At 41.3% G+C, this 27,313-nt stretch overlaps 1 protein-coding gene across 1 annotated transcript in view; it reads right to left on the bottom strand.

Moving 5' to 3' along the window:
- Positions 1–27,061, bottom strand: part of CDC5L (cell division cycle 5-like) — a gene marked incomplete at its 5' end in the record, with an annotated part of 32,363 nt that extends 5,302 nt beyond the window's left edge. The window contains 13 exons of the mRNA XM_008941732.1: positions 10,670–10,867; positions 13,766–14,011; positions 14,368–14,448; positions 16,049–16,213; positions 18,057–18,219; positions 20,781–20,929; positions 22,172–22,360; positions 22,485–22,629; positions 23,617–23,835; positions 24,086–24,185; positions 24,951–25,078; positions 25,991–26,152; positions 26,958–27,061. Of these exons, the coding sequence (XP_008939980.1) occupies positions 10,670–10,867; positions 13,766–14,011; positions 14,368–14,448; positions 16,049–16,213; positions 18,057–18,219; positions 20,781–20,929; positions 22,172–22,360; positions 22,485–22,629; positions 23,617–23,835; positions 24,086–24,185; positions 24,951–25,078; positions 25,991–26,152; positions 26,958–27,061 (2,049 nt within the window). The remainder of the gene's footprint in view (positions 1–10,669; positions 10,868–13,765; positions 14,012–14,367; positions 14,449–16,048; positions 16,214–18,056; positions 18,220–20,780; positions 20,930–22,171; positions 22,361–22,484; positions 22,630–23,616; positions 23,836–24,085; positions 24,186–24,950; positions 25,079–25,990; positions 26,153–26,957) is intronic.
- Between the last annotated feature and the right edge of the window lie 252 nt (positions 27,062–27,313).

The raw sequence follows: 27,313 nt of genomic DNA, 5'->3' as shown, positions 1-27,313 counted from the left end.
TCACTGGTAAATAATATGCTATTACTGCGACAACAAATACAGCTGTGTGGTAAATGAACTATTTTCCAATTACTGTTTCTTGGATGAAAAATGTGTGTTGAGAGCCACTGACATTTAGAGATCAGGGAATAGATGGATGCATAGGCAAACAGGATTCTGTTTGTAACAGAGGTCTAGTGTAACAAAGATCAGTTGTCCCATGCTGTTTCACAGCATTACAGACAACAGAGTATGCTTGGTGTGAAACGAAACTTCAGTCAGAACATCACTTTTCCAGAGCAGGTTAAAAAAGATAATTTAGGAAGTTCCACTATTCTGTTGCCCTGAGTGAAGGTTTCTCAATGACCTAATTTTCTAATAAAATCCTAATCACCAAGTACCTGAAGACTCAGGTCCATCAGACCATCAGGGTGCTGTGACAGAAGTCCTGAATCACCTGCATGCTCCAAGTATCACCAGTTTAGTGATCATGGTAGTGTTGGGTTGATGGTTGGACTTGATGATCTTAGAGGTCTTTCCCAACCCTAGTGATTCTGTTTAAACACTCTCGAAGTTTTCAGACAATGAGAATTGAACTTAACATTTCCAAGTTGTTCTGGGTGTGGATTCTTACTTTTAACTACTAGAGCTCTTTGGGTTGTACACTACTATTCAGCCCTTGCTTTTCTACTCAGTTGCCTGTCTATCTTGGGTTATCACAGGCCTCACTGCTGCAAAAAGAAAAATAAAAGAGGAAAAAAAAAAAAGGAAAAAAGTCTCCAAGTATCTAAACCCAGAAATAACAGCCCTTTCTTCCTTCTCAGCTTATAGAGAGAAATGTGAACACTCACCACCTTTCCTCCTCCCTCCCAAGTACAAGATTTTAGGACCTACTACGAAAAGGTCAAAAGAAGGCCTCGGCTTTTGTAACAAATACTATTTATTAAAAAACGCTGACTGCTGCATTAATGCCAACAACTGTGTATAATTTTAGTTCAAGCTTCGTAAAATTTTAAGGCTCAGATACCAAGCTAAAAATTCCAAGCAGTTATGAAGAGGTGTGTTTAAACAGTAGTCTACATTATGTGCTCGAAGCCAAGAAATAGATTTCAGTACAATTTGACAACCATTTCCCCCCTGAACCGAGCAGAAAATGGAAAGATATTTGAAAGATTTCTCCCCTCAGTTATTTATTCTGTGCTGCTCCTTGGCCAGCTTTGTTTCTGCTGACTTTTGTACCAGCTACAGCAAAATGAGAGCAGCACGTACAGACATGGGGTAAAATGTCCCATGATGTTAGGGCATGGGTGAGAGCCCCATCCCATCCCAAATCTCCTATGTCAAAGCCTGCCCTTGTGCCTAGTAGAGCTGTGTTCAGTTGTTAGCACTATGTGAAAGATCCAAAGAACAGAAAGCAAAACAGAGCAACCAACACAATCAGAGGTTTATAAAACATGCAGAAAAGGGACATGGACTGAAAAAACAGTAGGGGTGCTTTGTTTTTTCTCCATCTAACAAACAGAGAAAAATGAAGAAAGATAGAACAACACGTTTTAAATAGCCCAAAGATCACTGCAAAAAATCAGTCTGTTCTTATGTCCACTGAGAAGGGAAGAGGGATTTAAATTTGGCAAGGAAATTTTAGATAGGAGGTTAGTTGTAAGGTTTAACTAAGGACAACAAAGAAGAGGGAAAGACTGTTTACAAGAATAAACATCCACTGGGAAGGATTTAAGACAAACTGACTCTGAGGAAGGAAGGGCTTCAAAACTGCATTTTCACAATCCCTCATGTCACTGAGTCTACTGAGGACACTCCTCCTCAGTTCAAAGGGCTGTTTTTCTCTGTACTGACTGTTTTCTTTTCCTTCCATTAAATGTGGAGCTTCTGGTAATCCCCAAACAGCATTAAGCTCTCTTGTCTTCTGATTGATCTTCTTAATCATGCCTGATGGATTAAAAAAACATGGAAGAAAAACTGCTGCGTGTTCTTACCAGAGCCATAGTCAAAAGTAAACCAACTTGTTCCATGACCTTGGAGAATCAACATATCATCATAAAGCTGCTCAGCTTGTGCAGAGAAACCCTCTGCCAGCTTCAGCTACGCTGGCTGAACAGTTTACTCTTGGAACCTATATAGGACTACTCCAAACGTTACTGTAACTTCCTTCCTCACCTCAGCCCCAGAAGTGGCCCTCCCATCCTCAACTCTGCTGGCAGGAGCTGGATTACCTAAATTTAAGTGGCAGGGTTTGTGAACTTGCCTCACATTGGCTCAGTCGGCCAGAGTAGCTGGAATGAGACAATGCACACTGACATGACAGCCTTCTGCTCAACGCCAGCTTACACCAAACAGGTCTCACCAGCATTTCAGACCACCCCAGGGACAACTGAACATAACAACAGGCTATCTTCTGTGCATGGTTAAGGGATCTGCTCTTACAGGCTTGATGGTGCATTCCACAATAGGAATTTTTTAAACAAAGATTCATTAATTCATCTACTTAAAAGTATTTTTTTCCAACTGCCATGCTCTTGTACAGAATTCTCAATTTTTTGGCTTGAAATGCCATTTCATCTGTCTACAGCTTGGCCAGACTAAATTTTTTAACAAAGCCTGCCTCTTACCTTTGAGTGAGCAAAAGGTAACAGTCAACCCTGATGGAAAGTTAGGCTTGGGGTTATTATCAAAGAAAAAAAATGCATTTCCAGTGTAGAACAACATGGGCTCCATCTATCAAACCTCCATCAACACTGGCATGGGCTCAGCTTATCAACTGAAACCAAACTGAAACTGGCATCACACAAAGTTCTTCACAGAAAGATTCAGTCATCAGTGATCCTCAAATGAAGGCACTGCTGGTACACAACCACCTACATCTAGAATAATCCAGAAAGTCACTGGCTAAGTTAGCAGTCACTGCTGACCTACAACGACGACATTAAAGCCTACTTTGAATATTTTTATTTGGGAATTGCTTCTAAGACTAGCAGTATTATCAGTGATAGCCATATAGCACAATCACAGTAGAAACGTGCTTAGAAGAACACGGTTTAAGAAGAAAAGCAAACAACCTATTTTTACCAAGCCTTTCTGAAAACTTCCTCCCTTTCCCTGGGAAAAAAAAAATTACAGTAAGCTCAGACAGCAGCAAGTACCCCAGGCTGACAGCTTTGATTAGCTGTAAGTGAACATGGGTTACTGCTGGGTCTGCTGAGAGCATGGCAGTGGTCACAGAGTAACTGCCTTCAGAAACTATCCCTGCAAACCCAGAGCCCTTGGACTGTCCTCTCCCAGGGAAGAGGCTGACAGCCTTGTGGAAGCTCACACAAACAAGCTAGCAAACAGCCTGGTTCCCTCTTGGTACGAGCAGAAGCCCCAGAAGGAGTCTGCAGCAGTCGATGGCTCTTTACTCCAGCAGTACAACCACAAAAGTGGAAATGGGGGAAGTTACTCTGTGAGCAGCAGCTCAGCCCTGGCCCAGCTGTCACAGGGTCTGACACTGCTCCACGTTAGGACAGGTTCTAAAGAGTGACAGCTCTGCAGATGAGGTGGCTGCCAGGAAAAGATCAAATCAATTTATACTTTTCTCTGTCTAAGCACAACTTTCAACAATGATGGTGTGCAAAGGCCTTTTGCAAAGAGCTTTGTCAAGACTCAGCTTTATTTCTAAACACTTAAGTTCCCACTGTATTTCCAAATGTGAAACCTGATTTCATCAGCCACCACAGAGCAAATCAATAGTTTTAGGCTTGGAGGGAAAAAACCTCCCACTATCCTATGAACAACTGGCCAAAAAAAAAAAAGTAATTACTATGCAGTCTAAGCTTATTTTTAAAGAACTTTTTCATTACTCATTTCCAATGTTTTGGTGTATCCTGGACTCACACCATGCAGAAAAAGACCTTTTTTCTGTACAAAGACTTATCCACCCCTCCAAATTCATGACTTTAAAAGAAAGACAAGCACAATGGTCCAATCTGAAGACGAACTTAAGACTCACAGGCAAGATCACAATAATAAAAATATGAAGAACTCTCTTACTGGCATTTGTTTGCTTCCTTTCAAGCACCCTGAAGTGAGGCAGTAGTAAGAGAACTAGTATAAAATCAATTAGTAGCATTTTCCTCTGAGAATAACCATTTGAGCAGCAAAAGTCTAGTTCTGTTTCCCAAAGTTGTTCAATTAGCAGTCTGGAAAATGTCATTACTTTAAGAGTTGACTAGTTACATTTGAATATAACTGGATCTGCTTGTGGTGATGAAGGTTTCAGGGTGGGGTGAGGGATGGCAGCTGCTAACTGCAAACATAATTTGTGGGGAGAGCCAAGGATGTAATAGGTTAATTCACCTCAAGGACAATGAACAATGGTTTTGGGTTTTGTTTTCTTTTCAGACTTCTAACACACAAAGGTACAAAACTCCAGCTCGACTCAACCAGCTTTAAATGGAAAAGACAACTACTTTCCAAGTAGTAGGTGCCAATCTTTCAGGTAGTGCAAGTACACTGAAAGATTTAGCAATTTTAAATAGTGATTGTCAGCCCCAGGTGTACAAGTGCTTCACAAACAAAACTACAGAGCTCCATAAGGTAGACATTACTTCTCTTCCAGAGACAAAGGAACTGAGGGAGACATTAAGACCTAGTTCCATTTCACTCATCTGAGGTGCTTTAGGTGCCTCTGTAATAAAAAGAGAAAACCATGAAACTTGAGAGGGAAATTCAACTCTTAAATGGGCCAAGCTGCTCTCAGGAGGTGCCTTGTCTCTACCAAAAACAAAGGGAGGCTAAAGCAACTGCAGCTTTGTTTTAGTTAGGGGGCTAGAAGACTGAGTATCAAATCTGAACTCATGGGACTTGCTCAAAAACAGGCAATGAACACTCACCTGCACTAGAAAGCAAGCACAAGATTTCTGGCTAAATCCCTTTATCTTCCCTGGCACATTTTTTTCTTACTGTAGACAAAAGTTATCCTTGGCAATACAAAGATTTTTATTTATTGCTCTCCTCTAGAGGTTATGGGTTAAGTTCACTGTGGATCTAACAAAAATTCCAAAATTCTGCAAGCAAAGATGTGATGTGCATCTGGCTACTGTGGAAAGGGGCCTGCTGCTTAATCTAAAAATAATTAATTTTCTGCCAATTTGATGAAGTGATCCAGATTACTACTACATTCCAAGAGCACTAGTACAAGGTCAGAGGTAATGGCAGGGGACAGCTGGAGAAAAATAAGTAGCACTGACCCTTTTTGGCAGAAGCCAAAAAAGTTGGAGCATCCCAGCTACAGCACAAACTGCATGGTAACCACTCTGGTAAACAGAAAAAGTGTTTGCACACACAGGTAAAGACAATTCCTACGGTGTCTGCCATACATCTGTGTTACCTTGGAGCAGTACACACCCTCCAAAATTGCTACACTAAATACACGTCCTCTGATGATCAACTGTACATTAAGCAATGCCACTGCAACAGTGGTCTTGCATAAACACTCAGCTCTGTCACATTCTGAACAGCTCGACAGCAACGACCACTGATAACCCTCAGATGTGATCCTCTGGTGCCACAGACATTCCCAACAGGCCTTATTAAGAAAGCACATTCCACAAAGGCAACACAGTAGCACAAATGAATATATGGGACCATAAAAGCAGATTACCCAGGGATTGCAACGTATTTTAGTTTTATGAGCAATTTCTTTATTCCTGGTTTTATAAATCTCTTACTTTCTCCAGGTGTTTTCTCAGTAACAGCACACTGGAAAATCCCAAAGAAACTGCAAGCTTTAGAAGCATGTGAACTACAGAGAAAGATCAGAAAATCCCACCAGGATTCAAGCACATCTAAGCTGTACCATGAACACATTAGTGAGGTCAGAGGGATTCGCTTGCACGGACCTGAGGCGTCCCATCTGTAGCGCAAAAAAGTTCACATCCTAATTTTGTAACAGTCTTAAGCCACATTAAGTAAAACATTCAAAGTGTCCAAAACCTTCAAAACAAAGAAGTGAAAAGTATTACTAGTATGTAGCAATACATTCCAATAGCATTAAAACTGCTGCTGAGTTGTTACTGCTGACGACGCCTGGACAGGATATCTAGCCAAACAGAAGCTCTCCACAAACTGCTCCGCTTCGCCTCCTCAAGTTCATCAATAACAGCACAAATCTGTTTGTGATATCACCATCAATTTCAGAAAGACAAATGTCATGTCAACAGATAGAGGGCCTCCACCACTAAATCACCCGGGCACTGAAAAGAGGCCAATTAGAGGACGACGACGGTTTGTCCGCGCCGTCAATCCTGCCGGCGATCTCCGAGCTGTGGAGACAGCACCAGAAATAGCCACTTTGGGGTGGGTTTTTTTTTTTGCACAGGATCTGCAGGGTGTTAGCAGTCCCATATGGAAGTGTTAGACAGTGACTATCCAGCTGTCTCCAGAAAAGATCACTAAACTCTCATGGTTTTTTCTTCCTAAAGATCTCCAGTGCCATATGAAGGGGAAGTAGCAGCCCCAAAAGCTGACCAACATCAGTTTGCTGTTGCTGGCAAACTCTGTTTTAGTTTCTCCTCTTCTCACAAAGGAAGTTAAAGAGCACAAGCAAACATCTTGGGGTACTGAAAGCTGAGCTAATATCCCTGCTTTTCATTACAGTTGTCTGATATTTCCCATTAAAATATCTGTTTCCACTGATATTGCTTTCAGACAATTTTCCTTGGAAAAACATTAAAATGAAGGTGGGTTTTGCCATTGGAGAGAATGGGTTAGGGAAAAAAAAAAGATAATTGCTGTGCTTTTTTTCATTGCATATTCTTTAGTTCATTAAACTGCTATGCTTTTTATTTGTTATTTAAAAAATGATTCAGCTGGTGACCTGTACTTTGAAAACTGTGTATCCTGCTTTTAGGAAGGGCCTTTTAAACAGGTCAGGCAACAGAGCTGCAGTAAACTGCATTTGGTGCACACTTGGGAGAGATTTTCAGCTCAAATTTAACTCTGCACCAAGTCCACCTGCACTCAGAGAGCAAGCTGTGACAGGCAGGGCAGCACCCTCCCTGCACCTGCAGCCGTGGGACACAGGGATGTAGCTGTACCAGCCAAAAATGGACTCTCAGGATCACAGCAACTGATCAAGGACTCAGCTAGCTGGATTTACCAAATGTCTTCCATGGAGTCCCATGCAATGCTGGTATCAAATGAAACTCCTCTTTTTTTTTTTTTTTGTTGCCAAGGCCTCTGATTTGTGTTTTGCTTCCTGGGTGTCTTGTTCTGTAAACACTCACTGCTCCGTAATCACAACAGGAATTTGACAAACTGATGATGTGACCTTACTTTCTTTGCTTCAATATCCTTAATAAGCATACCACCATCAACTACTCATTCAAATATTGGGAGGAGATGAACAGGAATAAACAGCACGAGGAAGCCCACACAGCAGTAACCAATTTAGACTGCAGAAATAGCACGCAGCATAAAGGCACAGGGCCACACACTGAACAATAAAGAGAAAACAAAATATTCAATAGCTACTCATTAAGCAAGTACCATCCACCCTGTGCAGCAAATGAGTCTGTGGAAAAACTTAGGCTGTAATCATGAAATTAAAGACTGCCTCACAAGGCATATGCATAGGCAAATTAGGGCTTCTTGGGCATTCCCTAACTTTGCAACTTTAATAATGCGCTTCTAATGTAGTTTTGGGTGCAAGATATTTAAATTTCAAAAGCATTTGTACCCAAATTAGCTACAGCCCTCAGACTGCTGGCGTGGGGCCAGCAGAGCCCCTGCTGCTAGGCGAGCTGGCTGCTGCTGAGCTCAGAGCCCGGGCTGGGGAGAGCCGGCAGCGTTGGGCGGGGCAATGGTGCTCTCTGCTGGGGGAGCCCAGCACGGCAAGTGCTCGGCCATCAGCGCTGAACCCGCGGCTACAGGGCTACCTGAGGGTGAACTGGGCCACCTGCGGGTGAACTGGGCTACCTGAGGGTGAACTGGGCCACCTGCGGGTGAACTGGGCCGACTGGTTGACTAACAACTGTGGAGTCTACACCTGGATGACATTCTTGCCTGCGAGGCTTCACAGAACACATCCACGCTGTATTGCACGTGGACAAATCAAGTGAAAATTCAGCCTCTCTGGCCCCTCTCTGATGTTGGTTCTGTGGTAGTAGGTCACTGAGGAGGTTCACTTCTAGCAAGTGCAGCTTATGTTGATGGTAAATACAGAAGAATTATTTTTTGACATTTTCTTTCACCATAGAAAAAACTAATCTGATGCCTGTGCAATTGAGAGGGACTTTTAGGCAGAAATCATAGAATCACAGGATGGTGGGGGTTGGAAGGGGCCTCTGGAGATCATCTTGTCCAACCCCACTGCTAAAGAAGATGCACCTAGAGCAGATTGCCCAGGATCATGTCCAGGCAGGTTTTAAAAGTCTCCAGAGAAGGGGACTCCACAACCTTTCTGGGCAGCTGCTCCAGGACTCTCATACCTTCATAGTAAAGAATTTTTTTCCTCATGCTCAGACAGAACTTCCTGTGCTCCAGTGTGTGCCCATTGCCCCCTGTCCTATCACTGGGCACCACTGAAAGAGTCTGGCTCCATCCTCTTGACATCCACCCTTTAGGTCTTGATAAGCTTGATCAGATCCCCTGTCAGTCTTTTCTTTCCCAGGCTAAACAGCCCCAGCTCTCCCAGCCTTTGCCAGAGAAATGCTCCAGCCCACTAATCAACTTCATGATGTTTTGTCTTGGAATGGTCCTTCAAAGGTTACCTAGTCCAAACCCCCTGAAGTGAGCAGGACATCTGCAACCAGAGCAGGTTGCTCAGAGCCCCACCCAACCTGACCTAGAAGGTTTTCAGGGATGGGGCATCGACCACCTCCCTGGGCAACCTGGGCCAGGGTCTCAAAAATTTCTTCCTTCTATCTAGTCTAACTCTACACACTTTTAGTTTAAAATCATCACCCCCTGTCCTGTCACAACAGGCCCTGTTGAAAAGATTGTCCCCACCTTTCTTACAGATTCCCTTTAAGTACTGAAAGGCCACAGTAAGATCTCCCTGGAGCCCATTTTGGATAACAGTTACTGCAAGTCTGAACAAACACATGTTCTGTTGGAAGAAACCATTTAAACCAGCTTCCTCTTTACCATGAATGCTGTGTATTTTTTGTTTTGTGTGGAGTGTTGAGGTGAAGCTCTAAAGAGAGGACAAGGGAAGGGAAATTGGTGTCAAAGGGTCTGAATTGATATCTCCTACTTAGTGAGCCATACCTCAAATAATTTCCTCTCCACACACATCTCCCTCAATCCCAGGACACCTCCCCAAAATCAATGCCTCCTTGAGTTACAGCCTGTGACTGTTTTTATTTTGAATAAACTGATGCAAGCATGCTGATGCTGGAGAATGCTGTACTCTACAAACTGGGCAGAAAAAGATGTAGCTTCAGTTCTTGGTCCCTTAACATTACCAGTGCCCTGCCACAGAACTCAAACTGCAGGCAGGAACATTGGCGAGATGCTGCTACCTGAGCTCTGGTATTTTGTACTTGTAAAAATATTAGATATGTAAATACACAGCAGCAAACTCAAAATTTGGAGTTTCAAATGCAGTCAATAAAGAAGCCTATTTCCTGACAGAGTAGAAAGGGATCACAATAATCTACCGTTCCCTTTTTTTGGGAGGAATCAATGGAATTGGCAGAGGGTGCCACCCTGGCAAGAATTCAGGACTATCTGTAACTTCACATATGTAAGCATAGAATTATACAATCATTAAGGCTGGAACAGACCTCTAAGATCATCAAGTCCAACCCAGTCTAACCCTAACCCAATACCATGACGACTAAAACCATGTCCTGAAGTGCCACATCCACAGGTTTTTTGAACCCCTCCAGGGCTGGGGACTCCAGCACCTCCCTGGGCAGCCTGGGCCAAGGCCTCACCACTCTGCCAGGAGAGGAATTCTGCCCAATACCCAACTGAAACCTCCTCTGGTGCAACTTGAGCCCATTTCCTCTCCTTCCATTGCTGGTTACTTGAGAGAAGAGACCAACCCACACCTCACTAATAACCCACACCTCCCTTCAGCCTCCTCTTCTCCAGACTAAACACTCCGAGGTCCTTCAGCCACTCCTCAGGAGACATGTTCCCCAGACCCTTCAACAGCTTCACTGCTCTTCTCTGGACCCACTAAGAGTCGGTAAGAAACCAAGTTTTAAGTTGAAAAGAGAACTTGGAGAACTTTTGGGCCAGAGATGTTTTTAAGCACCTTTCTCTGAAGTATCTCACCCTGGCCCCTACCAAGGACAAAGTGCAAACTAGAAAGATGTGATTTGCTAACAGCAGAGATTAAGAAAACAAAAAAATCCACGTGGAATTAAGAGAGCAGAGCCTGACCTTCTCTCCAGCTGAGAATGAAGTGGGTCTGATAAGCAGTGTTTCGGCTAATAGTGCAAAGAGAAATGGTGTGTGGGAATACTCCTGGGATAATTTAAGAACTGTAAGGGGATGAGAGAAGGTGACTTAAACACTTCAGGAACATCTATGAGCCCCCTAAGAGAATTCTTCACCAAAAGGCCTGAGTGATGTGTAAAGTCACCTGTAACTCTTACACAGAAAAAAGAAACAAAACACACAGGGAGAAACTTAAAAGAAAAAAAAAAGGCAGGTGCAAAAAGCAGAAAAAAGTGGCACTGACCTCAAGCCTCTTTTCAAGTGACTCTATCCTGTCCTTTTTGCTGGCCAGGTTAGCTCTCGTGTAGCGGCTCTGCCCAGGCAGGTATAACACTTGGCTGTAACATTCTTCCCACACCTGGTTATAAGCTTCACTTGAGAGTTCTCCATGCCCCATTCCTTGCTTTACCACTTCCATCTCTTGTGCCAGCAGATCCTGTGCCTGTTGGGAATGATGAGAAATAAATTGCAGTTGCGATACACAGGATACGAGAAAATTCCTCTTCTCTTCAATCCTTCAGTGTGCAATTCACAGGGGCAGTTTCTCTTTTCATACCAAAAGCTCACCATCAGGTTAAGCTAACTATGAAATCTAACACAGATGCTGTGGATTATAAATGAAACCCAGGCTAGAAGGCTGCTCACAGCGCAACTACCCCTCATTTTATATAATTTGGCCAAACCTGACATCACTCTGCTGTAGCTAATGAAAGCTGTGGCACAGCTAGATACTTCATCTTGCTGCAGAAGAAAAGAGATAAAAGCAAGGACCTTGAGGGGAGGGAGAACTGCACAGACAGAAGCAGCTGTTCTGTGAAACAAAAATCACTTTTCATTTCCTTTTGCTTGCCCTTCCCCACACAACCTGGAAAATCAACCCTAAATATTAACGGGTGAGCCACATAAGCTCTGTTGTGGGAAACGCTGCTCTGACTTTAACACACATTCTGCTCCCAGAGAACTGCTTGGGAGACATGAGCATTCTGCTGTTTCCAGTTGAGTTTACACAGTCATTTACAGTGTACTGAAAAGATTCATGTTGTTCTTGCAACCCTTAATACATCTGACAAAGAGCCTGGCCCACAAAACTACAAGGTCACCCAGGTCGTTTCAGTTTTATTTGTAAATAAAAAACTAAACTATCTTTGCCCTGGGTTTCACTTGTAACAAGTGCATGTCCTCACTTCCATCAGGGTTTATGCCCACACCAGAAATTTCTATATCAGCAGCAGATATCTCACTGCAAGCAGATGTGTGTTTTATAATATCATGTTGCTCAGGAATTAATTCAGGTTATCACCAGATTAGATGATTCCAGGGATAGTGGGGTAAAGGAAAATCCATTACTTGTCCTTGATGGTCAAGAACAGATAAAATCAGAGCACTCTCACCACAGCTGACAAAGCTACACCTTATAAAGGTTCACTTTCAATTTAGCCTGTTTGTACACTGTGAGTAACTACTTAAGGCTATTCAGTTGCAGCACTGAAACAGTTCCATAGCTTCAAGAGCTGCCACTGCTGATCCTTCCCAGAAGAGCACTATATGTCAGGAAAACAAAAGAGCATTTTATGAAGGGATTTTAGTAGAAATATGTCCTATAAAAACAAATGAAGAAATAAAGCAAAACAAACAAGCCCCAGATGAGAGCACAGAGATAGGGAAACTTCCTGGTTTGAATTTGATGTTGGACAAAGAGGGAATATTACACTCGGTGTTAGGGAGCAAGCAGGCGCAAGGATGCAGAAAACTTCTGAGCACCGGTTCAGAGACAAAATTTCCAGGGCCTCTGAAGAAAGTTTCCAGGCAAAATCCACTGGCCTGCACAATAGTCTCTGAGGGAAGTGATAGAAAACCTAATTCTTGTTGCACTTCAAAACAACCAGAGAAAGCACTCGGAGAGTGTTCCTCAGGGAACAGTTTGACGCTGGCAGTTCATGCTCTAGCTGTATTTTCCATCTTTAACTTCTCCTGCTCAGAAATCTTCAAATATAATTTTTCATTTAACAGCAAATTGGAAGTGCATACTGCTCAGCATTTCTCATTTTAGGCTCTTGATTCATTGGTCAGATACAGTCAAGGATACGGATTTAAAATCTGTTTCTATGTTTCTGGAGTCACTTTAAAGTAACAAGGGATTCAGGTGTAGATACCACAGCTATTTTCAGAACACAAGTCTTGGATAGCAGGAGTCTGAATAAAACAGAGGACTTGGGGCACATTTTTGTCATTTTTCATTTAACAGCAAATTGGAAGTGCATACTGCTCAGCATTTCTCATTTTAGGCTCTTGATTCATTGGTCAGATACAGTCAAGGATACGGATTTAAAATCTGTTTCTATGTTTCTGGAGTCACTTTAAAGTAACAAGGGATTCAGGTGTAGAGATACCACAGCTATTTTCAGAACACAAGTCTTGGATAGCAGGAGTCTGAATAAAACAGAGGACGTGGTGGCATGTGATTTTTGTCCTTTTCACTCATTTTTATTCCTGTAAGCATCTGGTCAAAGGATACTGGTGTAACTTCACAGGGGAAACTCCTGGAAAGAGCTGCAGCCCTGTGTGTCTGAACTGTCACTTGGAAACAGAAGGCAACGTCTGTAGCTGCTTAAATCAGTGACCAAGGGTTCTGAAGGGGAACCCCTGGTACAGCACTGCCATTTAACTTGGGGTTACAGTGCCCAACAGGACTGAGTGCCCAGCCAGCCGACCCGTTTCAGCCACCAACAGCCTACTCTGTCCACTCAGCACTCTGTAACCAGGTATGTTTAAGATCAGCTGCCACAGTCCAGCAGCTCAGCACCAGCACAGCTCTGTTGGATCAAGCTTGACAAGCATAACTGAGTGACTTGATTTGATGCTCCAAGTTATAAGCTGGCTACCACTGTCATATTTAGTCTGCAATCCTATGAAAAAAATACTTAGTAATTCTAGATTCACAAACTACACAGGCAGGAGAAGGTGGATATCAAACCTAGTTAAACCCTCAATGATTAAACGTGGATCTCAGGAAAGCAGAATTTGGTAACTGCTGGGGTATTATAGCTCCCACCCTTACTTAAAATGATAAGCAATGATCATACATTCAAAATTGTATCTAAAAGACAATATCTCTGGACAAATACAGCATTCTCATCAGTCTGCTAAGTGCCTGGATTAACATTAGCCCACAGAAAAGAGAATGTGCCTTTAAATTATCCTTATACAGCTCTTCATACAACTCCCTGGAGATGTCCCAGCTAAATTCTGTGCAGTCTTGAATCCACTATTTTTTTGCAAGACTACAGGAACATGACATGAGGATGTCAGGTCACTGTTAACTAGGCCATAGAATTCTCACCTTCTTCAGATCCTCTTTGGAGAACTTCTCATAAGGATTTTGTTCCAAGTAAGCCATGTGTTCTGCATTGTTGCTGCCAAATCCTGGGCCTTTCCCCTTCTTACCACTGAACTGTTCTCCAAATGGGTGATGCAGAAGATCAAAATGAAGCATAGTAATCATCTCTTTCTTTATTAGTTCTTCACTTTTCTGCAAGTCTGTTAGAGGTGGTTCCACATTTAAGGGTCTCAGTATTGTTTCATTAACCTGTCCATGAATACAAAAAAAGTTCAGAAACATACGCAGCAAAGATCACATCAAAATCATACACCTCTGCCTGAGTATGAATTTAATTTATTAGCTAAACCATACAGAACAGGTGCCAAAATCCCTCGTGGTGTGATGCACATACAGCAACCCAAACACCCAACTGGGCTTTCACTTGTGCATGTGAAATACCTCAGGACAATTTTGCTGTGAAAAGTTTCCCATAACACTGAAACCAGCATCCTCAAATGGAGTTTTCATCCTTTCGTGATCTGCTTAGATTGTGTTCCCTCCTACAGTGGTTAAAACCTTTATTTCTGTCTTTTCCCTTTTAAGTGAATTTTGTTTCCACTCACTTCTGATGGCCGTGGTAGATTCTTCTGAACAGCTTTGTGCATTCTCTTCAGTTCCTTTGCACGCTCTGCTTCTCGGAGAGCCTAGACAAACAAGCTCAGTGTTACTCCAGCTACTGTGACACAGTCAGAAATGTGTGTGACATGAAAGAGAACTGATCACTGCAGAAAAGATGCCTTAGGGCATAAAGCTTTCCTCTTACCAAGACAGAGACAAATGTGATGACATGATACTACTGCCTCTAAAGTAAACATGAGGAGCACAGAGACTGAGAGGAGACATATCCTAAAAAGTCATTTCCAGCCATGAAATCCTCATTCAGCCTTAACCCCAGCAGAGTTCATCCTTTACAATTTCTCCACGTCAAGTTTGACAACTACTCTAACTCTCCAGACATGAATAAAATTCACATAGAAAGGAAAGACTGATATTTGCAGCCAAGACTCTACTTGTCCTCTTCAGTGACATAAAGTAACTGCTTTACTAAAACAATACCTGTGAAAGTGTAAAAAGATGAGATTTCTTCTTACATTCCACTTTCAGGCAATAAATAACACGAAAAGGCAGTGTTGTCTAAAACTTCAGGACAGATGACCAAGACCTTCCATATTCTAATCCCAGCCATGTTATGCCAGCATTTGAAAGGCATGGTGCTATTCTCCTGTATGACATTATAATTCAAATTCTTCTCTCTATTCTACACACATAAATTATCTGTATTAATTCAGACTTTTTAACTAGGCTGCAAATACACAAGATGTGCATACATAACATGTTCCTCCCCAGACTGCACATGCTAGGAAGTAAATCCTGGGAAATGCTTATCATCTATCTTCTAATGAAGGTATCAGAGCATATGATTTTTAAAAATATTTTGTTCACCTATCACAGTCATTAGGAAAATCTCACTGAAATTAAAAAAAACCCAAACATTTGGGGGTATATATTTAAAAGAGATTTGCATCACAAAAATCACGATAACCAATAAATGGAAAAGAGACTGAAACGTTTTCTAAATGACTGAGTTTTTCTGAATGAGAAAAATTTCAAGTGTCTTGAATTACAGGCCAGTAGTTACTTAATCATCAGAATTTAAGCTAGCAGTTTATCCAGCCTGCCTTCATCCTGAAACAGAACAAAACATAACAAACAGGGACCCATTCACAAGTTGGCTGTCTGGGTAATCCTGTGGTACAAGTCACACAAAATGAACCAACTCACTGCATGGCAGATTTCTATCGGTGTGCTGCCAGCCTGCCTGAATTTTTATGTATCTGTCTTATGTTTCACAAACAGTAACTGTTAACCTTGAGACAATAACCTGAAACTGGGAAGAAAGGAAAAAAAAAAAGGGCAGAATTCTCACATGCTTAAAATCAGGCATGTGCCTCTAGAGAAAAAAGCTTTTAACTGTATTTTTATCTTTTAGTGGACAAACACATTCTTAGAGATGTCACTGTAAAAAATGACAAGTGATGCACAATTAGAAAAGGACTCAGAAAACTTATTTAGCCTCTGTGTGTGTCTATACTCTGATGGCAGCACAAAAACCAGGTACATTTTTGCTCTGTTACCCTGAAGAAGCTGTACTGCTTCCACTGAACACGTATGAAACAATGGGACCCACTCAAGGAACATACCTGATTTCAAACAGAAGGCACCACCTGCCTCACACACACCTACCTGCTTGCGGGCATCTATATCAGCAGCATCTTCTACAAAGGTTTCATCTACTTCATGTTCCTCAAGTTCTTTTTCTGCATTTTCAGGTAAAACGATCTCAAAGTCGTTCTTTGGAGCAGGCAGGGCCATGAGCCCAAGGCGGAGATGTTCACGGGACTCCCTCTCCTGTTGAAATATCAGTAAGACACAACGCTTCTGAAGTCATGCACCAAGGTGCAACACAGTCAAATTCTGCATGAGCAGACAGGAACAATACACACCAAACATCATCTGCCCACCTTAGTCTGCTACAAACCCAACAGAAACAAAATCTCTAAAGACAGAAGAGGCATGTTACTAATCCAGGTTGGCCTACAGGTCAACATCCCAGAGTTCAGGCAGTATAAAGCACAGAAACTCTCTGATACTACTAAGAGCTTTCTTAACAGGTCACTAATGAAATCTCCAAACAGGCTGAAATACACTGAAGTTAACAGCATGGCACCTTCACCTCTCAGTAGAATCACAGAATGGTTTGGGTTGGAAGGGCCCTTTCAAGGTCATCTAGTCCAAACCCCCTGCACTGATCCTGGAGCAGGTTGCTCAGAGCAACCGGCCAACCTGACCTGGAATGTTCCCAGGGATGGGGCATCAACCACCTTTCTGTGCAACCTGTGCCAGTGTCTCACCACCCTCACTGTCAAAAATGTCTTCCTTATATCTAGTCTAAATCAATCTGCTTTTAGTTTAAAACCATCACCACTTGTCCTGTTGCAACTGCCCCTGCTTAAAAGACTGTCCTCGTCTTTCTTATAGGCTTCTTGTAAGTCCTAGAAGGCTGCAGTAAAGTCTCCCTGGAGTCTTTTCTTCTCCAGGCTGAACAACCCCAACTCTCTCAGTGTGTCCTCACAGCACAGAGGTTCCAGCTCTCTGATCACCTTCACGGCCCTCCTCCGGACCTGCTCCAACAGTAGTTTCAGTAAAACAGCAGAGACTCAGACAACTTTCAAGAGATTGAAAATATTGGAAAATGTGATGAAGGACACAGGGGTTATTTGCAAGTCTGACTGGAACTTCTTCCCTTGCAGTCACTCACAAATCTGAGGATTGTGGCACAGTACAAAAATGAGACAAACCACACTGGATCTGAAAACCAATGAAGTCCATCAGGAAATTGCAGCCCCAGTTTTCCTTCTAGCAGCAAAACCCCTTTTTAATATAAAATGGCTAAGAGAGAACCAAAGTAAGTATAAGGGCATCAAATAAACCTTGTCCTCCAAGCGACGAGGAAATCTGAAATTCCGAACTTGAAGAGTTATTTTTGTGAGAAGAATATGCCAAAAACTTGAAGCGGATATTCTCAGGAAGGCTAAAAAGAAAAATGTCAATAGCTCTGGTGGGAGATATCCAAAGCCACAGTTAAGGCTGCAGAATCAGCCACATAAAAGGAGTTCCCAAGGTGCTACCTATTAGGTATATGCCCTTTTATACCATGTCTAATTGGCAGGGTACATCTGGCTGAATGTCCAAGAATGGAAACATCTGTTGCTAAAGGCGATGAAAGTATCTGGATGGGACTCAGATTACTGGACATCTCAAAACCAAGTGCTCCTAATGGCAAAAATTAAACTCCTTCAGCTCAACGTTGTCAACACGACAGGCTGACGAAAAGGTCCTGTACGTAAATCGGGAAACCAAGATGATGAGGGATTTGAGGGCTGGACAGGACTGCAAGAAAAAGGAATCTCTGCTTGAGATACATTTCCTGCTCAGCTTCAAAGATACAAGTAAGACTGAAACTTAACCATGACTTCTTTGGCAAATAGCTTGGGGGCTTTTACTCAGCACACCAAAAGCCATTCTAAGTGGCAAGATTTGATTTTATCAGGTGATGAGTACCGACCTGTAGACAAGTGGTAGAAATAACACTTGGCTTTTATTAGAAAATAAAATCTTGTACAGGAGATGAGAAGTCAAGATTCTGAAAATTAAAAAAAGCACCAATTTCCACTTCTTAAGTACCTCTTACCATTTGTTTTGCATAAGATGGGTCACTGTAATCTGCCATTCCCTCTTCCGGGTTGATGTTCAACTTGTCACGCAGTGGAGTTCTACCAGGAGTTGTACCAGCCACAGGTTTAGGAGTGAGTCCTCCACGAGGAGTTAAACCTTCTGGTCCATGAGAAGGTGTCCTAGAGGGAGTGCAGATACAGGGTTACGGTTATTTCTCTTTTCTCCTGAAGAGCTCTAACTATAAAAGTCTGAATGCTGCAAAAAGTTACATCAATACCATTAATCAATTCAAGCCAGAATTTTTTTCTTGGGAAGCAGTAAAACTATAATATGCAATTAAAAGAATGAAAAAAAAAAAACACAATTGTATAAACCTGTCAAGGTGTAACCAAATATCTGTCAATCTGAAATCTAGGCACGTCATTATGTTTAGAGAAGTTTGAGGAACTACATCAGCACAAACTCCTCCTGCTGCTTTTGAGAGAAGAGATTATCCAGTCAGCAGGAACTATTTTGGGATACAAATAAATATTCCTAAGTAATTGGGAACTAATTGCAAGCTCTGATTTCCCTACCACCTGTGGCAAGTCATTCACTCTGAACTCATCTGGAGTTAGAGCTGTCTCACCTTACAGCTGAATGAATCACTCTGAAGATGTCTGATTACTGAAGGAGTAATGACACTACAGTAATTGCATTTAAGCACCTCAGGTGAGGCAAGATGGATTAGTGGCTTTTTAGATTAGCATCTTTAGACTCTGTGGGCCTCAGTGGCTTCTCCTCCAGACTGGGAAGATGCTTATGTAAATACTTTCAGACAATAATGACAAGTACGTGTGCTGCAGAGAATAACCCTGGCAGAGACAGACAAGCTGGTTTAACACATCTTTTCCACTACCAGTTACTGTAACTAGTGCCAGCAAGGTGCCATAAAGGTGGACAAACACAACTGTATCAGCCTGACACATACTACTGTTCCTCTTTTGAGGGATACAACTGTGTCTGATTTCCAGGGTATGTCTGTGAAAGGAAAATGATAATTTCCTCTTGCTTCAGGTTGTTTACAGATTTTTACCAAGTCTCATTTAGGATAACAAATACACACAATATCATTTGCAGGATGAAACCTACAAATAAAAAGAGCAAAATGAATTTTTATGTTTTCAAATGAATGTTTCACAGGATACACTTACTTGTGGATTACCCTATCAGAAAAAAAGTTTTATGCTGACTTTCCAGAAGAAGAAACAATTACCAAGTAAGCAGGTTTCCCTCTAATTGTCTCAGTTTTATGTGGTGTTTAAAACCCTATTACAGTTTTTCAGCTTAATATCTTTTACGATAATAAATTCTTTACAGTGAGGGTGGTGAGCCCCTGGCCCATGTTGCCCAGAGAGGTGGTCGCTGCCCCATCCCTGGCACCATTCCAGGTAAAGCTGGATGGGGCTCTGACCAACCTGCTCTAGTTGAAGAGGTCCCTGCTCAGTGCAGGGAGCTGCCTAACATCAGATTAAGATGATTCTGTGATTTTACTAAAAACCCAAACAACCAAACAATCCCCCCACCAAAAAAAAAACAAAACAAAACAAAAACCCACCACCAAAAACCCCCATACCAAAACAAAGCCCAACAAAAAACCTAATATAATACAAGACAACAACTTCCATAAAAACCTTGCATCAAAATATTAAAAAAATCATAACATCACAGGAATAAATGGTTTCATTTATTTAAATATTTCTTCTTTTGACCTAAATAATAAGATGAGAGATTTCTGCAAGCAAGCCAAGTTGATACATAGCTGCCATATTTACCTGTGCAAATCTGAACTTCAGAAGCTAAACACCCACCACCACCAAAAATCAAACCAACCAAACAAGAAAATTAGAGTGTCTTTACATTTTTTAATCTAAAATAACCCAAATGAACAGCCAGATCACTCCAAGCCAAACTCTACATTCCCTCTGCACCGCACTGACGCCAGCAGATCTCCAGAAAAAGATTCACTTCTGCAGATACAATTTAAAGAGTGGGGCTTCTGCACACAGCTTTTAAACAACAAAATAAAGCTGCTTTTGAAAAGCTGCCATAAAGGTCCTTTTTATTTCATTCTCCATTTTTCCTACTAGCATGATACAAGTAAAATTAGAACCTAAGCAGAAAAAAACTGACAAACTGTACCAAGGGTATGGTACTTGGCACTTGTGGGATATATATATTTATTCAGGACCCACTGTAAGAGTTAAAACAGAAATTCCATAGTATTTGGATTGGCAATGTAAGAAATATTTTATTTTGGATATATATGGCTTCTAAAATATTTACTCCAGCTTTTCAGAAATGCAGTGTGGGTTTGGCTAAGGGACCTGCCTCACCTTCAACTCAGAGGTGATACTTTGGAAAGGCTGTGACCCACATACAGAATGACACTCCACCTCACTATTTATACTCCTCTATTACTTCAGGATAATTTCTATAGCCCCAGGCCATGGAAGGCCTCATTTTGGACCAGAACTCCAGTGAGTTATACACTGTACAAATATAAATGAAGATGATGTGGCTGAGCTTGTGAAAGACACAGAGAAGGAGAAAGTTGCAGAACAATGGCTTGAAATAAAAGCAAGTTAAATCTTGTGCTGAAGCACTGATCAGAACTGTTTCACACATTGCAACCTGCTTCCCCCACCCACCTCCACCACATGCCCAACCAAGCACCCATTAGAAGAAGAGTCAGTTTTACCTGAAGGGTGTGGAAAGCACAGTATTTGGAGTCTGGATAACCTGCTTCTGGGGTGTTACCCCTGAAAAGTCACTCTCATGCAAGGGAGTGTTAAGACCTCCTTTCAGTGGGGTATCCACATTTGTGAGAGCCATCAAATTCTGGGCTTCCTGTGTAACAGACAACACACATGCTATGGCAGTAAGACTTTCACAGTCACGCTCTACTAGATGTCTTTATCAAATTCAGCAGCAGTAAGAACAGCCAAAGAGTGAATATCAGTCAGTCAGTGGAAAAAGTTTAACAACTTCAAAACACCTACACTGGTATTTACAAACCCTAGTGCTTCACTGAGAGGCATTTAGGGATTTTCATCTTCATTTCCAGTGAAACAGACTATAAATTAGAGTTGTAAAAACAAATGGGTTACTTAATGTTTCAACTTCCTTCAGTTTGCTAGACTCCATAATACTGCAAGTGTTATTAGTACTAGTGACTGAACACTCAAGTCATGCTAAGGATCCTGTTTTTCAGAAAGAACAGCAAACTTGCACTCTGAAATCCAGCATCAATGAAGTTCATCCAAACTGCACTTCAAAGAGTTCCAAAAGACATGGTCGCTATTCAGGATTTTAGACCATGACTCAACTGAGGCTTTCCTGAATACCTCCTTAGTTTTTATTTTTCCATTTTATAATGAAGAACTAAGGCACTCTGAAAATGAGCTGAGCTAATGAAACTATTGCACGTAGCAATTAATTTTCACTGCTAACGAAGCTACAAAACTGTGGCTATGCATAACACTGCCACATCTGGTGTCAGAGCACTCCATCTGAAGGTGAAGGTGACTGTTCCTGCAAACACTGCACAAAGACTTTGGTCAGGATCTGTAGGGTCAGGAGCTTTCTCTTTTCTCTTATCATGAAACTGTTGAAATACAGCTCATTATCAATACCAGGGAGTTTTATCTGGTTTTGGGTGGGGTTTTTTTTGTTTTACACACTAGCTGCACTGATTGAATTTGACCATTTCCTCACATTCAGCAAAACTTCACCCAACACTACCAGTTTCTGACAGAAGTTGGACACACAATCAGAGCAACATAAATATAATTCTGAACTTGTAAAGGTAGGTTTTTGACAATCTTTGTCTAAAGTGGTTTTAAGCCAATAAAGTGCTAGGAAAATGTTCTCACATCGCTGCAGTTAATTACTTCTTGTTAACTGAAATAAAAACTGAGCAGACAGAAGCAGATCAGCCTCTGTGCCTTTCATTGTGTCCTAGAGACCACGTGTCAGTTCAAACACCAGTACCACACGTAATTTAAGGAATGTTCTGATGGTACTTACACCTTCTATTCAGTTGGCTACTGCACTAAAGCCAAAAGCCTGTTCTGTACATTTATACTCTACCTGCAGGATCCTGTCTTGTGCTGCTGGAGTTTTGGGAGTCCTCAGTGCTATGGTGTTGTTGGTCACGTTATACTCGGACAGAAGAGTGCTGGAAGCTGAGTTTGTAATTCCAGATTCCTCGGCAGTCTGGCGTGCAATCTCACTTGCCTGCCCTACTTTTACCACTTCTTCAAGTTCTGTATCAGATATCTTTAAAAGAGAAAATTCCAAGGGATAATAAGATAAAATACAACCATGAGATCCTCTTGATGGAACAGGAATCATTGATTGGCACTGGCTCTGTAAGTCGTTTATTGATCAATGAAGTGCTCACCTGTGGAGCTGGAAGAACTAGTTTACTTCTTTTTTTGGTAAATTCTGACACTCCACTGGTCTGTAGAATAGCTGAAGGCAAGTCTGACTCTTTCTTCCGTTTCATATGTTGTTTGTCTTTTTTGCGCTCTCTTCCCTCCCTTTCACTGTCATATGGACAAGAGAAACATTTCAGAACATGCAGAATGGCGACAAAGTAAAACAAACAAGCAGAGAGCAAAAAGCCTGTAGCCTAACCAAAAGCTGGGTATGCTGAAATAAAAACTGCAGGAAGAGTGAACCACCCTGTGGTGCAGCAGTGATCAGATACAGCCTGCAGATCTTCAGCAGAACCTACAGGACAGTGTAATCCTTCAACCTGAGGATGTGAACAGTCCCTCTAGAACATTTTCTGCAGGATATGGGAAACAATCTCTCTTCAGAATTTACCAAAAGTGGGATTTTCTTCAAACAGCAATGGAATCAGCCTGTGAAATTGTAAGCTTCAGTTTGAAGCTGCTGCCAGACCCTCTGAACTAAAAGCTATACAATTATACAATACTAAATCAATTAGATCACAAGCTAATAAACTAAATGATACATAGTACTAGGCTGACTCTCAGTAAAAAGCTGTCAGCAGTAGTGGCAAATGCAGTTGTACAATTAAATATGTCCCACACTGCTCAAAATGAAGATGAGCATTTAATTTCTCAACTGCATCCTTTAGGATTTTTTTGAGAGGAAGGAGGAGAAATTAAGGATACAAGGAGATTCTACTTAAGAACAGCTCCACCAAAAGTAATACTACAACAAGTAAAATCTGCTCCTGTAAGTATTTTAATGTTATTAATGAAATATAGGACTACAAATACACAAGCAAATTTACTGCTAAGAGAAAATGAACCTCAAAAACATTAAGATTTCCATTTAAAGAGCAAGAATGTGCATGTGGAACTTTATTCTGTAGAAAAAAGATCAAGTAGAAAGACAAAAAATTCAGGAGACTGAAAAGGCAGAAGCAATCTGTCCCAGTAGAAAATAAAACTCCTGTCCACAGGTATTTCCAGGCCTTAGCACATATATGTGTGTGTCTATGTATATATAGGGTGGGTTTTTTCAGATATACTGTTCCCTCCTTAGTATAACCAACTTACGATCTTAATTCTCCATCCAGGTCTTGCTGACGTAGCTTCCTGAAATCTGCATCCAGGGACTGGTAGTTTTCCTCTGATGTGTCATAAAAGCCAGGGGCAGGCTTCTTTTCAAATGGAATTTCTGCATTATAATCCACACCTCTCTTCTTTTTCCTCTTCTTCTGGATCTCGATTCCAGCAGCCCGAAGTTCTCGTCTCTTCTGGAGAGCAGCAAGTCGCCTGAGGAAACAGCCACATCACGTGATGTGAAGTGCATGCGTACAGGTGGCTCCTGTACCCTAAATCTGGAACTACTTTAATCACTTGCTGCTGAGACAAGGCTACAGACGTTTAAACAAGAGCAAAGCTTTTGTCACAAATCAGAAAGTCTGATTCTACAATGACTTAAAGCTGGGCCTGACTTTATACACTGTGAGTGCTCCAGAGTCACCAAAAGCAGCCCTAGTCTATGAAACCAAGAGAGGTTTACCTTGCTTCTTCCAGCTGCTTCTCTCTTGCTTTTCTTTTGGCCTTCTTTCCCTGGGTGTTAGCCAGACGAGCTCTAGCTTCAGAGAGCATTTCCAGTTCATCTACGATAGCACAGATAAACACAACTATGAATTTGCGGTAAAAAAACTTGGAGTAAGGGGAAAATTTACACTAAAATCAGGAAGCAATTTTTAAATGCTGAATGAACCAATGTTTTCACAGGCACGAAAAAATGCCTAATGTTGAAAATAATTCAACTAATATCTACAACAAATCAAAACATCTACAAAACGAGGCAAACTGACAACAGTAATGGAATTATAATTTCATTTACATCTCCACCTGAGAGTACTACATTGAGGAACTAGTTAATTTCATTGACATCCCAGATCCAAGAGTACCATATTTGTGAACCTGTGACTGTTCAAAGACACTGTTGGTCCACTCATGGGATTTTAGCCACGTTCATTTTTAGTTCATAGCATTGCCACATGCAGAGAGAAAAAAAGTCACATAGTCCTGTGCTTCAGCATGGATTCGTCTGGGAGGTATTCAGTGATGGGAAAAGATGAAGCTACAGAAGTAAAAATGCAAAAAAGCAAAATAGTTTTCATAACAAAGAACAGTCACAGGATGAGATGATGAAGACAGATTAGAAGGCAGAAAACATATCAAGAAAAGGAAAAGAAAACTGGAAAAGTATAACTGACTGGCCAGATACAGAAATAAGACAAAATCTATGGAAAAAAATGATCAGGGGGCTGAGAAATGGTGACAAAAGAAACCCAGGGTACATAGGCTGTGTAAAAAGAAAACTCCAAGTGATGAGAGTGCTGTCAAGAAGGGTAAACTCACTCCTGTCTTACCTTCATCCATGTCAATAGGATCTGGCCTGGCTGGTTTGGTTTCTGGATTTGGATCAATTTCTCCAGGTTTAAGTTTCCGAGGATCATCAGCAGTTTCTTCCTCATTGTCTCTCTGAGCAGCTTTGTCCCTAAAAACACATTACACGTATTAATTCAAAACAAATCAATATATATGTCATATGCAAGGCTGTCACACCTGGCTCTTTGTTTTATCCCAGGCTCATAATAACCATCCCTTAAATGTCCACAAAGACTGACTAAAAAAGTAACCATGTACTATGTCTCAGGTGTTAAACCTGTTACAGTTACTGCAGGAAAGATTTGGGAACTGGTACAGTAACATGATCTTAAATCAGACAAGAGAAAGAAACCAACACAGTATTACATCACAACAACAAAATTTTATAGAAAATATGACACTGACAAAGCAAATAGTAGAGAACTTTCCTTGGATAATTGTTAATAGTAAGGATAAGAATTCAAAACACACAATTGAGTGTTTCCCATTGTGCTTTTGTACTCAACCAATCAGACCAGAACTAAGAAACCTCAGGAGTGAATACTACGAAAGCTCACGAGGGAAAACAGCACTTTCCTTCTCTTCTCACAGCCCAAAGAAGCCCCTGGTGGCCCACAGAGATGGTGGTTGCACATTCAGCCATTCCACCAACACGTGTTTTATCTCTGTATTTTTTTTCCCCTCTCTCACACACTCACACATGCTGTTCAGCCACTCAAAAAATACCCAAATAAACCTGAAATGGCAGCCTATAAAAAGCATGAATCTTGACTCAGAATGACCAGAGGCAAGAAAATATACACTGATCTCTACTGAAGCTTGCCTTCCAGGTTCCAGAAGATGATTCTTTCAAGCTACACATATTGACTGATAAGAAACAGTCTTTAATGGTTTGCTTACAAAAAGACTCAGTCAGCTTGAAAGCACCACAGCTCAGCACTGTGAGAGAAGGGAATGACACCTCTATACAACAAATTCTGCAGGGTTTCCTGGCGTGCACCTCCAAGAAACAATAACTCACAGCAGGACTTCATAGTGCTCCAAACACTGCGCGGCCGTTCTCCCAATAATGGGGGCAATGGTTCTCCACTGGGTGGGCATGAGCTTGGCCAGGTGCAGCAGCTTCTCCTCTTCTTCTCGTGACCACTCTGTCTTTTTGATGCTTGGGTCTAGCCATTCATACCTGTGAAAAGGTGAAAAAAATTCAGCATGACAGATCCAAGCAATTCACTGAGTCATCCTGAATTCATTCAGAAGTGGTTACCTAAATCATCTCTGAGATTTCAAAACCCTGTCATGCAAATTTCACACACAAGTTTTCTTTCTGTACAGAAGGATGTTACTCCAGAGTATTTTACGGTATATGCATCTGAGCTTTAAAAAGTATGATTTATCCACCACTTTTCATACAGATATTGCCTCTTCTTCCTTTCCCCATCTCTAACTCTGGAAAAGTGTCATAAAAGCAATTCAGAAAGAGAAGTAAAAATTGCAACAACCAACTGTACCAGAAGTGGCAAATTTGTTTGGTCTGGATCCTTCAACAGTAATCTTATTAATCTTTAACTCTGCCAGTACTGTTACCTTTGTACAGACATCTTCTAATAAATATGTGCAGCTCAGTACTTGAGTATCTAAGTCTGATTCTCAGATCTGTACTGCATGGATTTGCACTGGGTTTAAGCTTCTATTTCTTTATATAAAATGAAATTCCACTCACTAATTAAAAATGTGTAAATATAGGTAAAAGTCATACACTATTTGAAGTGATCCTGCATTTGCTAATGCTGCATTCTCTGGCAAAGAGAAAATCTGGCTCCTTTTATTCAATTACTTTCAAGCAACAGGATTTCAAAATATCCACTACAGCAGAAATCAAACAATCTTAAAACTATTGTTCCTCTGTGGGCATAAATTAATCTGTGAGAATTTCTCAATTGCCACTAATGATGACTCTCTTATTCCCTGAGATGGCACCTCCCACTTACCATCTGGCTTTGCACTGCTTTGCTGATTTCCTATGCAGTAAAGAAGCAATACGAGACCACTGGTTTTTGCCATATTTCATCACAGCTGCTTTCAGGATTTCATCCTTAAAAAAAAAAAATAAAATAATCAGTTATGGATCACAAGACTGCTTTCAGGATTTCATCCTTAAAAAAGGAAAAAAAAATCAGTTATGGATCACAAGAACTTGCAAATAAGAAATTTGAGGTCCAGCAGAGTAGAAAGGAGTGGATTTCATCTAATGGGCTGTCCCAGTGGAAGCAGCACAGCACTGCTGATTCTTTTCCACATTTTATTCTCAAGGTAAATTTGTAATTCAAAGGCAAATTAAATCAAT

The sequence above is a fragment of the Merops nubicus genome, unplaced genomic scaffold (genome assembly GCF_000691845.1).
Source record: "Merops nubicus isolate BGI_N331 unplaced genomic scaffold, ASM69184v1 scaffold3955, whole genome shotgun sequence".
Classification (NCBI taxonomy): Eukaryota; Metazoa; Chordata; class Aves; order Coraciiformes; family Meropidae; genus Merops; species Merops nubicus.
Note: the sequence above shows the minus strand (reverse complement) of the source record. Positions and strands in the feature narration are given on the sequence as shown.